Below are 14,207 nucleotides of genomic sequence, written 5' to 3'. Positions count from 1 at the left end.
GCAGCATTCTGGCACCGAGGACAGAAGAGCAGGCCATCCCCAGGCCTCAGGAGCAGGCAGTCGGGGGGCGGGGGGAGAAGTCCATCGCGGTGGCAGTAATCATGGTGCTGGAGGCTAGTGGCAGCCGTGTGAGGTGGTCACACGAAGGAGGAAGAATGGGACCAGGGGAGTCAGGCCAGAGGTGGGTCTGGAAGGACACAAGGAGACAGAGCGTGGGCCTGGAGCCAGGGGGCCAGCTCAGTGCGACTGGGACTGCAAGAGGGCAGGATGGGGTGCGGGCCGTGGTGCAGGATACAAGTAAAAGTGTATTAAGAGTCTCGGCTGGTCCTAGCTGGCTTGGCTCAGTGGTTGGAGCGTCAGCCCACGGACTGAAGGGTCTCAGGTTCGATTCCGGTCAAGGGCATGTGCCTCGGCTGCAGACCGGATCCCTGGCCCCAGTCAGGGCACGTGTGGGAGGCAACCAATCTATGTCTCTCTCCTGTCCACTCTCTGAAAAGCAACGGAAAAAATATCCTCGGGTGAGGGTTAAAAAATAAGAGTCTGGGCTGTGCAGGCTCTGCCAGGCCGGCTGGGCTCGCTTGGTTGTGGCAGAAGCCCAGCTCGGACTAGACAAAGCAGGGGAACTTGCCCCGAAACAAAGGGATGCTTGGAGGAAGCCCGGGCTCAGGCCTCCGCCGCCTCCCGCGCCCGCGCCCGCCCTCCCCGCCACACCGGCTGGTCTGGCCCTGGTTTCAGTCTTTCTCCTCTTGCAGGTAGGCCGCCTCCACAGGGGAGATGACCCCAGCTGGTCAGCCCCATGTCCTCAGCACCAGACCCGACCTGCAGGCTCAGAAACCCCGGGGGAGATTCTGACTCCCAGGCCACCCTGGTAACTAGGGGAGGAGGGATGGAAAGGTGGTGAAAGCTGAAACTAGCTTCCCATGTAGCAGTCCAAGGGATTCGAACCCGATCACAAAGGTCTTGGGGCTTCCAAGATTTGAGCAGAGACTTGGAATATACACAAGCTGGCCGGTGGCGGGGGGAGTGGGACTGACCTGAGGAGTGAGCTCGGGTGGGCAGTGTGCCCGGAGGACGGGCAAACACCAGAGCTCTTTAGAACGTGGAGGTGAGGGCTCTGGGCAACTGCCTGTGAGGTTGTTTACTCCCCTACCTGGCATCATTAATATATAGGTTTTGACCTAATTTTTCATATGAAGAGTTTCCACCAAATAGCAACACTGCTGAAGGTAGTGAGGCGTAAAATAGCAATGTCACCGGCCTCGCGCACCAACGAGGCCTGGCGGCTGCTGGCTGCAGAGGAGCCATAAGGTGGGCCTCAAGCAGAACCCTCGCCCTTGGCAGCAGAGGGCAGAGGGCATGGCGGCTCCAGCTTCCGCCGGGGGCCCAGCCCTTGCCCCCGCCCACTCCCGCTCTGCGCGCTCTGGGAGAACAGCATCCCACTGGAATGTGTGATTCTAAAGTCGGGCTAGAGGGAGATCGTGAGAGCCACAGGGAGGCTGGGCCACCTCGAGCAGACGCCCCGACAGGTGGGAAGACAGAAGGCGAAACCTTCCGGTGCCCTCTGGCCAAGCCCCCAGGACAGGCGCGGGCACGAGGACCCCACTGCCCACCCATCAGACGTGGACCGTGGTGGTTCACACGCCCAGGGGACCCATGCAGGGATGAGAGGATAGTGCACAGCGACGTGCGCAGTGAAGACAGCAGAGCAGGGCCACAAGTTAAAAGGTGGAAACAGCAAGTCCGGATGACCAGGAATCCAGAACTGCCCATGAGCTTCGGGGAAGGAGCCCCAAGCAGGTGTGATGGTCCTGGGGCAGGAAAGCCTTGGCCTTGGGAGGGGAGAAGCCAGTGCGGGGGGAGCAGCCCGGAAGGGGGAGGGGCCGGGGCAGGTCCTCAGGGGCTGGACTGCAGCAGCAGTGGCAAGGGCGGGGTTGCTAGGCCAAGAGCTGTGGGCTGCCTGTTGCTGTGTGAGAAGGGCCTGAAAGGGGGAAGACGGGAAGTCCGAAGAGGGTGAGTGTCACCGTCGAGTAACTCCTAGAGCGACTGGAGGGCAGGCTGTGCAGGGAGTGGGCAGGGCCACCACAGCAGCCTGGAGTGCTAGGCAAGGACTTTGGGATTTTGTGTAAGGGTTTTGGGTGGGTTGGGCCAAGGAGTCCGGGGAGTGCATGTGGGTATCATCACAGGGAGACCGTAGGAGGGCCTGTCCCCAGCAGCAGGGTGCTCAGAGCTCCCCAGGTCACAATTAGGACTCAGCTCTCCCTGCAGGGAAGACCCTGCCTCCCCCTGACTGTTAAGACCACCTGCCAGGACGAACAGGAGCTGCCCTGCCCCCGTCCAGGGGGTTGGTTTGCTCTTAGCTCCTCGGGGGTCTGTTCATGGGCTGCCCGAGTGCAGCCCAGCAGTGGCGGGAGTGTGAATCGGGCCAGCCCCTGGCACTGCATCCTGAGGAGGTTGGGAGGGTGAGTGAAACAGCTGGGGCTCATTTATGGTGGCAGCAGTGCCATGTGGCCGAGTGACTCTTGCCACCCAGTCTTTTCTGGGCTGGTTCTCTCTGCAAGCTCTCTCACTCCCATCCAAAAGTCCTTCTTCAGCCCGGCCGGGCGTGGCTCAGCGGCTGGGCGTCAACCTAGGATCCAGGCGACTGGGGTTCGATTCCCGGTCAGGGCACATGCGTGCAGAGGCAGTTGATCAATGACTCTCATCACTGATGTTTCTCTCTCTCTCCCTCTCCTTTCCTCTCTCTGAAATCAATAAAGATATATTTTTAAAACAAAAATCCTTCTTCAGATGACCAGGGATGACTCCTGTTGCCTATCTGACAAAACTGAACCCGCCACCCAGTGCGAGCACCCATAGGCCTTTGCCAATGGGCTGGCACATGCCTTCTGAGGGCTGGGCAGGACCCCAGGCCAGCTCACCGAGGCTCCAGCCTTCTCACTGCCTGGGAGGCTGGCATGAGGGCTCCAGGCGCAAGACCGCAGCTGGGAGGGTGGGCATCCCGCCAGCAGGTGTCACCTGTTCACAGGTCCTAGATGCCTGCTCCACACTGTTTGTGGGGGTGAACCGGGCACAGCAGATGGAGGCCTCCCCACCCACTCGGTGCCCACAGTTTGTTCACTCTCTGCCTGGTAACAGCATCTTCAACGTGCTCAGGGAGAACCCCCTCTCACTCTCAGCCAGGTGGCGAAGTATCCAGACTGGACTGTAAAGCATGAGGATGTTTGCCGAGTGGGGGAGCCACTGAGACCCACCCACTTCCTCCTGACACTGGGCAGGGGCGTGTAAGGCTGGAAGTGGTGCAGCCGTTTTGCCACCAGGAGGAAAGGGGCTGGATTTTCTAGAACATCATCTAGGCCCCAAGCTTGAGCCAGCCCACTGACGAGAGGGAGAAGTCCGGATGCTTGGTGACTGACACCGGAACCACCAGGCCAAGCCTCTCCTGAAGGCCCCCTCTAGCCAAGTCCTTCCTTGTTTAAGCCAGTTCAAGCTGGGTTTTCTGTCATGACTAAAAGGGTCCTGACTGGTACTGAGGGGAAGAGAGACGGGGAGTTAAAATAGTGTGGCACGTGTGATGACCCAGGAAGTGCGGGGCTGGGGGGCTGGGGCTGGAGGTAGTGACAGCCCAGCCAAGACCTAAAGGGTGGGCAGGTGTCAGCAGGCACAAGCAGGACACAAGAAAGAATATGGGCAGAGGGGACGACTAAGCAAAGGCTCAGAGGGAGGAGCCGGACCTCACTTGGGAACTGGGAGGAATGCTGCGCTGCCGAAGAGGAGGGAAAGGCTGTGGGGTGGGCAGGGGCCTCCTCATCTGGCCTCCTGAGTCCTGTGTGCCTAGACTCGAGTCCTTGTCAGTGGTCACCGGTCTTCAGCAGGGGTGCCCAGGCTGACTGGCATCATGGGACGGTCACTGTGGTAAAAAAGATGGAGCGGGTGGGCAGCCTGGAGGCGGGATCAGTGAGGAGCAGGTGCAGAAGGGATGTGAGGGGAGGGACTGACCCCAGCAGCAGTGGTGGGCTGGGGGCCACCTGGCAGGTGGGCTGCACAGATGTGGTGACAGGTTTGGTGCAGCAGGTCAGGGAGGGGGAGGCATCTAGGCCGACCCCCCAGCTCCCAGCTGGGGCAGCTGATGGGCAGGGCTGCCAGTCACTGAGCCGGGGCAGAGGGCCCAGTGAGGAGAGCACCTTCAGCTCAGCCTGCTGGTCACATGCCCATTTGGGCCAGTTGCATCACAGGCAGGAGGAGAGTCCAGACTGTGAGGAGGCCAAGGCCAAGGCCCTCACAAGTCCAGGCTGGGCTGGCCAGTGTTGGGGACAAGTAACCAGGGCTAGAGATTGCTGGTAAAGGCCACCCTGAGCAAGGACAGTGAGCCACCCTGGGCCGGCGTTGTACATGAACTCTGTCTGGTACCTTCCCCTGCCGGGACCCAACCCAAGGGGACCCACTATCAGTGAGCTCCAGGAAAGAAGGAAACTGCCATGATGGGAACCTCCCACAGACGAGTGCACAAACGGACGGAGGCTGCAGCGACTCCTCAGTGAGTTTTATTTCAAACCTGCTAATAAGTGAAAATAAAGCACAAAGGGGTGACCATGTGAAACGAGAGACACTGACATCTTCCAGCCTGGGCCTCAGCACACCATCTAGTGCTGCCTGGATCGCAAGGACTTTCTGTTCGATTTGGAGAGTCCAGCCTCCCTCTCCTTCTCAGGGTCGAAGACTTCTGGACACAGAAAACGCAGGAGACACGAACGGCAGGGCTGGTTGTGCTCTGACAATAGCTCACGTTCACAACGACACCTGACGTGCCCAGGGCCGTGCCCAGGGCCGTGCCCTGTCTCACAGCCTCACTGCTGGCCCCCTCCCCACGAGGACAAGAGGATGAGCCAGTTTCCAGATGCACAGCCTGAGGGAGCTGTGGCCGCCTCCATCCCCGCTCCGCAGAGCTGCTGGGGAGAGAGCCTTGCCTAGGCCAGCCCCACAAGCCCCGGGATTTCTACTTGGTTCCAGCGAGCCCCCTGACCGTGCCAACAAGGCAGCCTTCACTTACCGCAGACGCTGCTTCAGCATGTGGGCTCAGGCCATGCTGATGCCGACCCCACACACCCCACCTCCCAGGGCTCCCTCAGTGCCTGCACCAGTCCTCCCAGCCCAGCCCCTCCCACAGGGCATGAGAGCCCATGAGCACCCAGGGGCACCAACCTGGTATCTCGTGGGGCCAGTAGTCGTTACAGTGAGGGCAGCGAGGCTCCGAATTCGACTGGAAATACTTGGCCACACAAGGTAAGTGCATCCTGATCCCACAGGTCTCACAGCTTTGACCCTGAAACAAGAGCGACAGCTGTGGTGCCATGGACACACCTCCTTGCTCACAGACCTTCAGAAAGTTGCCCAGCAGGCTATGTATTTTTGTCTTCCAAGCCCCAGGTTAATAATGATGATAACCCCAAGCCATCAGTGCAGTGTGTCATATTAAAGAATTCCAAAAGATGCAAGCTCAAGACTCCACGTCCAGAGTGGGCAGCGGTGGCCAGCCAGGCCCCGCAAAGCTGCAAGGCCACCCTGACCCTCAGCTCCCCACACGTGTGAGCCTCACAGCCTGCAGGTGGGCCTGGGGGAGCTACAGCTTTTAAGAGGCATTGGCGATGTATTTCAAACGCTTAAAAACATGTACACTCTCTGTCCCAGAAATTCCACTTCCAGGAATCCAGCCAAAGGAAGCACTCACCCACCAGGCACCCAGGGCAGCAGGTGCAAAGGAGCTCATCGGAGTGTAGTTACCACTGCACAAAGAGGAAAGTTACAAAGAGGGAACCTAATGTCTAGCACTGGTTCAGCAGCTGGGAAGCCCTACAAAGTCCACAGAAAACCGAGGACTCAGAAAACCAGCAATAGACACAGAAGGTGGGTCACCACACAGCTGCCAAGATAACACAGGTACAAATATAGTCAAGGGCCCTGGGACTAGAGCAGAGGCCAGGAGGGAACAGGTGGTGCATCTGTGGGATCGTCCCAGACACTTCTGAGGAGAGGCCCTCCTGCTCACGTCGCAGGAGGTGACGGAGATGACAGGCCAGGCACAGAGTTCTGTGAGGGGCCCACAGGGCCCGGGGGGCCAGAGCCTCAGGCAGGGAGCCCGCGGTGGCACCTGGATGAGGAGACTGTGGCAGATATTGCAGATCTTCACAGCGTCGGGGTACGTCTCCCGGATGTGCTGCTCCATCTCCAGGATGGCCCGGGTGTGCAGGGTGAACTCTCCTTCCTTCTGCAGGGACACAATGGGGCAGCAACCGCTCAAGCTGCTGCACACCAGACCTTCTCCTTCTAAGTATCCTGTTCCCTCTACGGTCCCACCACCCAAGGCCCAGAAAGACACAGGGGCCTGGACACCCCTCACCACTGCAGGTTTCCACCAGCCCCAGCCACGCTGGACCTTTGGCAGAGTCTCAAGCGGGAACTTAGGCAAAGACCTGAAAGAAAACTGAGGACCCCCAACCCCACATTTTCTTAGCACCTCGCTTATGCCTTCATAGATGAGTCATGAGTCTGCACAGCAGCCCATGTGTGATGCACTCTCACAGCCACCTAAAATGGGGACACAGGCCAGGAAGACAGGCAGTCTCCCCAAGGGGTGAACTCAAGACAACCTGCACCCAACTCCCAGAAAGCACATCAGGTGCTTCTCAGCACTACTGCCAGAAGCCTCCACAGGGACCACCCGAGATCACTTCTGGCCACATCACTTTACAGACAAAGCTGGAAACAGTCCAGACAGGGCAGGGACAGGCCCCAAGTCACACTGTGGTAGCACTGGTGGTGGGGCCTCCCAGTGTCTAGGTCCAGACACAGTCCACACACCATGTGACCTAAAATCCCTGGGAAAGCCAGGAAGTGCAGGAAAACCCAACGAAAGACAGCTCAGCTGGCCTGTCACAAGTTACAGGAAAGAGGGGGGGCTGGCTGAGGGAGACCCCATTCAGAGGCAAATATCACCGAAGCCCCTGTAAGTTTAACTCAATCCATAAAGTCCACCACGAATGGGATGTGAACCTATCAAGCATTTATTAGGCTCGAGCCTCATCTCTGGTGGGAGAGAAGGAGGTGCCTCTCCAGGAGATGCCACTGAAGACTAAGCCTCCATGCCATCCCCAAGTGCTCCTGTATGTCTATTCAGTCCTAAGTTTTACAACAAGCAAGAGCAATTTCTCCTGTTTCTAACATTAAACACCACCCACCGTGGCTCCTGCCCCCATCCCCACATGAGTGTTGAGGAAATGGTGTGCTTGTGTGACCAAGCCCAGAAGAGCACTCACTCCACCCAGGGCCACCAACGGCAGGCCTGAGTAACCACCCAGAGGGAGCGCAGGCGGGTGGCACTCGCACCCAGCACCGCACTGCAGGCTGTCAGGCCAGCCCAAGTGGGCAGGGGCCCTGTGCATCTCAGAAGCGATGCATAGTCCTGTGGCTGCTTCCTTCACCCAAGCTCCCAAATGTGTGTGGTGTCCATGTCCACAGCCACCTTCACCCCCTAGCTGTGCCCAGCCCACTCATGCCCCTCTGTAACACTCTCCAACAGCCTGACATCTGCTGGGCAAACCAGCCTTGTCCCTCTCTGTCTCCAGCCTTCAGGGCTGCCCCCCCCTTAGTCTGAAGAGCCAACCCCCTGTGTGCCCATAGCTAGGCTCACTGTGTCCCACTGTCCCCCACAACCCTGTGCTCCACACACTCTGTCCTTAGCTCCTGGAGCACCATGTCCCCTTAGGGACACAGGGCCTTTGCAGAGGCTGCTCCTTCAGCCTGGATGACCTTTCCCACCCCAACTCAATGGCAGTCCTCAGTTGCAGGCAGACTCCTTTGTTAAAGTTATAACAACATGTTTGCTTTCTATCTGTAAGTACTTCAGTGAGATGTCTAATTTCTGGTGTGTGTGTCCCCTCCCGCCCCCCACCCTGTCCCCCTGAACGTGAGCCCTGAGAGCAGTGAGCTGGCCTGGCTTTGCTCTCTCTTGTGTCCCCAGCAATGAGGTGACCCGGCCCTCAACCCCTGATGAACATCTGAGGGAAGACTAAGCAGACCTTGTTCCAGCTGAGAGTCAGGATCGGGCGACGTGGACTAACATCTACTATGTGCCTGAAACTGCCCAGCGCTTACCATTCGTGATCCTATCAGCCCTGTGGGTACGTCACAGGGCCAGGCGGGGTGGCCAGGATGGGTGCCAGGCCCTCTAGAGAAGACCACACACGTGATGTCCCAGGCCTCACAGCCTTGCATCTGACTACCCGACTCAGGGCCTCTGACAGGCCACACAGCCACCTCCACACCTCCATGCTGCAGGGAGTGCTGCGCAGGGCACAGAGCAGGCCCCCGCACTAGAGTCTCCGGTGATAATGAAGTGCCCCCGGGGCGATGTGCCCACAAGTATGAGTCTCTATAAGGTCCCATTTCTGAGGCTGAGGACTGCAGTCCCTCTGATCAGATGCAGTCCCTCTAATCATGGTGCTGCCCCCAGAAGGCTGGTCTGGGCACCAACCAGCACCCATCCACAGGCCCCCAGCTAGTCCTCCAAACGCCACAGAGCTCATGGCAATCCTCATGGTGCCAACCAGTTCAGAAAGCATTCAACCCTCACAAAAGACACCTGACAGCAATCAACAGTCTCTGGATGGGAACAAGCCCAGGCAAGAAGCCACATGCCAGAGGAGGAACCCGGAGCAGTCTCCCACTGCCCCACTGGGTCTGCTTCTTTGCCCATGTGAGGCCGAGCGCCAGTCGACAAAAGGGCTCCCACGGGGTCGCCAGGGCCCTGGGCTGCAGGGGGCGCACACTCATTTCTGCAGGGCTCCCTCACTTGGCCGCTCACAGAACCTGACCCACCATCTCACTGGAGCTCAGAGTCACCCCTGAGGAAGGCGGCCCTGGCGTCTTCATTTTACTGAGGAAGAAACAGAAGACAGGAGCCTGGACCCAAAGCTCAAGTCCAACAGACCACAGAGGCATGTTCCCCAGCCTCTCTGAGCAGCAAAGGGCTAGGGCCCAGGGTGAGTCCAACAATAACGTCGGGCACACATCCCTGTAACCATCACGGGCTGACACCAGCATCGGCTGCAGAGCGTGCTGGGTCCCAGCCCAAGGCAGGGTGCGGAGGGTGGACTGGATGCTGGGCTGGTCAGCTCTCACGGGTGAGGTAACATGGCTTCAATTTGTTTCTCTACAAATACCAGAATTTCTGGTATCATCCTTTGTAAGTTTTAAATAAATTCTGTTCCTCTGGAGCTGCACCATCTGCCCAGTCACCCATTCAGCATTTACCAAGTGCTCACAGGTGTGACAAGGTACAATGTGAGGAAGTTGTAGCCTCTGCCTTGAAGAGCTTGGCTGGAGGACAGAGTGAGGTCAGCTATAGCTGCCCAGGCATGTTCTATATTCCTGAATCCACCCAGAAAGCAAGAAAAACTGACAAAGCAATTAATGGGGAGCTGCAGCCACCCTAATATGACTCTAAAGATGACTGTGCCACTTGCTGAGTGTGGGACATCACCCAGACCACGGAGCTGAAGTTGTTCAGCTAAAACACAGAGCTAAGGGCTTCCTGGTTGTCACAGGGTGGCTGGGAGGACCTGAGGGCATCATGGGCACCACATGCCCAGAGATCCTGGCACTGGAGCTCCCGCCAGCCCATGACCTCTCGGGCAATCTTCCTCCCATCAGGAAAGTACCCCAGAACTGACCATATGCAGTCAGACTGCCAGGGACAGCCCATCCCCTGAGGGATCACTAACTCCGAACACTGTCACTATGACAACCAGAGGCATCTCTCCCCCGAAAGGAAGTGAAGAAGACATGTTAGCCACCAGCTGACTCGAGCCCAGGTCTGACCACCAAGTGGGAAAGCTGAGGCCACGCTGAGTGGTCCTGCAGACAACGGGCACTCAGACAGTGTGGCACTGTGGTAAACTGGGCAGGGGGGGAGCCTGTCCAGCTCAGGTTCCTTGGAAACATGGATGCCTTTTGTGAAAAAAGAACGAAAGCATCGGTTCCGCTCCAGTCAGCAGAACGAGACATGGGGCATCTAGAAACTCAAGCCTGCAGTCCGGTCCTCTCACAGATTTCCACACACCTCCAAAAGTTTGTCTACGTGTCCTCCTGGTGACAGTGGTAACCATGGCAATGAAGGCATTTCTGGGTACCTGACACACACTAATCATTCTGACCTTCACAGCCCTGAGGTGAGCACTATTACAGAGGCAGAGAGCAAGGCCACGAGGCCACTGGGGCACGAGTCAGGCCCAGACCTGACGCTACACTTGTGCTCCTGACCACTGTACAACACTGCCTCGCAGTCTAGGGACCAGGGCTCAAATCCTGGAGTCTACAAACCTCAGCACAAGCCCTGGCTCTGCCACTGGCTGTGGCCCCCTGGACAGAGCACATGAGTGATCAGGAGGCTCCAAATCTTCCTCACAGGGTTACTCTGGGCATCAAAGCAGATAAAGGACCTGAAAGGCTCAACGGACATCAGTTGGATACAATATAGTGTTGAGGGAAAAATTACTATTAATTCTAAAAAGTTAGCCAAGCTGGCTGGGAAACCACAGGGCGGAGTACCTCAATCAGCCATTTGTTTTGTACAAACTTCTGCAGCACTTGCTCGGCTTCCTTCTTCCGCATCTTCTTGCCTTTAAGTTGATCAACCATGTTCAAAATATTTGTGGAAGAGGCAAAGCCAGTTTCTGAGTCAATAATCAGTTCCAACTGGAAGAAACAGCAGGTATCTATTAAATTGGCAATTGGCAAACACAAGTTTTACGCAGGAATATAAAACTACTCATATCACAGGCAGAACTGTACACAGGTCTGATCCTTCAGGAAAACAATCTCATCACATGCATCAAAAGCCATAAACTGCCCTGGCTGGGTGGCTCGGTTGGTTGAATGTTGTCCTGTGTACCGAAGGGTGGTGGTTCTATTCCCAGGCAGGGCACATAGCCAGGTTTCAGGTTCGATTCCTGGTTGGGGTACATGCGGGAGGCAACCGATCGAAGTTTCTCACGTCGATGTTTCTCTCTCTACCTCCCTTCCTTCCTCTCTCTAAAATCCACTCTTAAAAAAGGCATGACCATGTTCACGCCTTCTAATTCAATAGTCACTCTTGTGGCATCATCCTAAATAAATGCTCTCCATGCCCCCAGTCAGGGAGGGTCACCTCACCCCTCAGGTCCCTGCCTCCCTGAAGGGGAGTAGCTGAGAATGAATGACTGGGTAATCGAAGCAGCATCCCTCGGACTCAAAGGCAGCCAGCCATCGAGGCTGGTGCGACTGGCAGGCTGGAGCCAGCAAGGGCAGGAAAGCAGAGCCAGAGTGGGTTGGGAAGCAAGAAAGCTTGGGAGCCACAGCAGCACTGTGGACCAGGCCAGAAGAGGCTGACAGGCAGGTGGCCCCAACAGGGCAGAGTCACTGGGGAAAGACAGGCTTCCTGCACACAGAGGATGTGTCCAATGTCTCAGAGCCTGGTTCTCAAGCCTGGCTGCAGTCACCAGAGGCGGCTTAGAAAGGAATGATTCTAGGACCCTGGATTCAACAGACCTGTTGTGAGGCCAAATGTCGAAATTATTGTTACCTACCCAGTTACTGAAATGTACATCTAGGGCTGAAAACCACTGTCTTACCCAGGTACTCCGCCAGGTGAATGAAAAGACTGAGTAAAGAGCTCTGAAGCAGGGCAGGCAGAGCAGTGCCATTCAAGTGTAAATGTGCCAATGAATCAGTGGGCACTTTGTTAAGACCCACTCAGATTCAAGGGTCTGGGTGAGGGTGGGATGAGGTCATTCCAGCAAGCTCCCAGGTGATGCTGCTGGTCCCAAACCGCACTGCCGGTGTCTGCAGTAACGCTTGTTCACCTGCAATCCCACACCCACGAGGCCAATGATCAGCCAGGGGTCACACCTGGACCAGCCCTTCTCTCCCAGGCAGCCTCAGTGACCTTCCCGTCCATCACGGGGCAGCTGCAAGTTCCGGGTGATGCGCTCACTGACATCCCCCTGCAAAGGCTTTCTTGGGCAACAATGGGGGTGACCTTTGAGGACTGCAGTTTCCACTTCTAATGATGAAGGCAAAAGTTTCCCATAAGAAGCTCCACCGACGAGAGTTACCACAACTTACAGCCTTTCTAAACAGGTCCAGTTCATTCTCTGCAAAATCTGAGGCCATTTTGGAGATTGGAGTCGTTGCAAGATTCACCTAAAAAATAAGTCAGCATGATGGTCAGGCTGTGCCCTTCACTTGTCAGTTAATTCACTCGCTGGTTCTCCCTCCCTATTGCCCCCCTCGTCAGTCACTGAGCACCTATGCCCAGGCCCTGTGGGCCACAGGGATGGATTTATAACCAGTCTTATATTACAGACATAAAACTTTAGCTCAGTCAACATGCTAATTCTCAGAGATCTGAGAACTCTAGAAGTTGTACAATATTTTCCAAACTCAGAAAAATTTGGAAAACTTGTCTGCATGCCAATGGAGCTTCAAATGCACAAAGCACTGAAAAGGGCAGTAAAGAAATCTGACCCACCTGTTTAAACCAGCATTTCCACAGTTATTTGACTCCACAATCCTTTTTCCTCTGGCACAGAGCTTGGGAAACCCTGCTCTGGAGTCCCTGTCTGTGTGGGCCTGGCTGGTAGCAGCCTGATCTCTGATTAGCCTAAGGCAGTTCCCTAGCCAAGGATGGGGGGCCTGTCAGCTTCTCTCACCTCTCTTTCACTCGTTCCCTAGCTGGAAGGGAAAATCTGAAAACAGGAGTCTCAATCCATTGTGCCCCCACACCTTTTCTTTTCATAGTTTGTCTTGTTCCAAATGAAAAGCACTTTATCTCTTTAATGCTAATATTCCATACACTCGGGTGACTTTGGTGCCTAGGGGGCAGTGAGGCAAGCGCTCAGGTACATGTTGTGGTCACCCCGCCCTGGTAATGGCAGGGGTACTACAGAGACTACAGACCACGGAGGCCTGGGAAGCAAGAGCACAGAGCTGGTCGGGAGGCACAGGGCTCTGTCTGTCTCCATCTCAGAGCCCTTGCTGAGGCAGGTCGCCCTGGCTCTTCCCACAGAGGGCACTGGGCAGTTGTCTCAGTCCCAGTTCCCAACAAATGCCACCAGAGGGCTCTGTCTGGCACTTACCAGCGCATAAATGGGTCTCCCGTCATCTTCGGTGACTCCTTTCTTTATCTCAATATACAAGGACTCCAAGACACTGTTAATGTTGTTGATGAAGTCCTCCAACTTCTCCACAGGAGCGTTGCCTGGAAATAAGGGGGGAGGAGGGCACTTCATCAAACATATGTAACTTGTTTCAATCTGTCAACCTGAACCGGGCAGCAAAGCCAGGAATGGGAAAAGACCTCGGCCCTCTTGGGTGAATGTAGCTTCTTTCTTCCTGGACTGTTCAGGGAGCCTTAGGGTGCTGTGAGGTAGAAAGCCCTGAGGAAATGGTATCTGGGCCTGCGTAGTCTTCGTCTTTGCTGACAGCCCCAGCCTGCTTTCCCACACAGCTCCCTGCTGCCCACTTACCATCCCCACGCAACACCTCGCACACACTCATGGGCGCAGAACCTGTGCTGAGCTCCCGCTCACTGCACACAATATCAGAGCCCAGCTCCCCCACTTCTTCCCAGCTCCCCAGGAGCCTATGTCCCTGAGCGTCCTCACAAATGTGCAGGTGCAACACCGAAAAACAGCAGCTAGGGGTACAAGCAGCAGCTCACAGTGGGCACTCCCTACAGGAGAGGCCCTGTTCCCAGTACTCTTCACAGTAATCCATTAACCCTGCCAACAGCCCTCCAAGGCAGGCACTACCACCCTCCTCCTGGGTACAGAAAGGGGGCTGGAGCCCCCAGCATCACACCAGCAGGGACGTGAGAACAGCAGTGCTGACCGTACACTATCCCACTTCCATGATGCCAACAGGAGATGCAGAGCCCAGAGACCACAAGGACGCAGGTACCACTGACATGGCCCATCAGACCATCAAAGGAGGGGTATGTACAGAGCCCAGGGCCAGGCCACCAATCCATATTGCAGGGTCTGGGGTGAAAGGACAGCTGAGAGCCTGAGAGGGAAGAAGGGCCAGGAGGGCCCATGGGACTGCAGTAGAAGCAGGAGCCTGATGGCTCAGGGCTGTGCGAACCAGGGGAGTGTGTGATCTTCCTCCCGTGGGCA

General features: G+C 56.5%; 1 protein-coding gene across 2 annotated transcripts in view; it reads right to left on the bottom strand.

Annotated features, from left to right (window-relative positions):
* Positions 1-4,525: 4,525 nt before the first annotated feature.
* The window catches only part of NSMCE1 (NSE1 homolog, SMC5-SMC6 complex component), a 46,369-nt gene continuing 36,687 nt past the window's right edge, over positions 4,526-14,207 (bottom strand). Inside the window, exons 3-8 of one of the 2 annotated variants that reach the window (XM_081132976.1) lie at positions 13,170-13,291; positions 12,157-12,234; positions 10,603-10,749; positions 6,146-6,262; positions 5,200-5,320; positions 4,526-4,720 (exon numbers count right to left, since the gene is read on the bottom strand). In XM_081132976.1, the coding sequence (XP_080989102.1) occupies positions 4,641-4,720; positions 5,200-5,320; positions 6,146-6,262; positions 10,603-10,749; positions 12,157-12,234; positions 13,170-13,291 (665 nt within the window). In that variant the 3' untranslated portion in view covers positions 4,526-4,640. The remainder of the gene's footprint in view (positions 4,721-5,199; positions 5,321-6,145; positions 6,263-10,602; positions 10,750-12,156; positions 12,235-13,169; positions 13,292-14,207) is intronic. The other variant, XM_081132975.1, reaches the window with a different exon arrangement.

The sequence above is a fragment of the Miniopterus schreibersii genome, assembly GCF_964146895.1.
Source record: "Miniopterus schreibersii genome assembly, chromosome: 3".
NCBI lineage: Eukaryota > Metazoa > Chordata > Mammalia > Chiroptera > Miniopteridae > Miniopterus > Miniopterus schreibersii.
The sequence above is the reverse complement of the archived record's forward strand: the minus strand, read 5'-3'. Positions and strand labels throughout refer to the sequence as shown.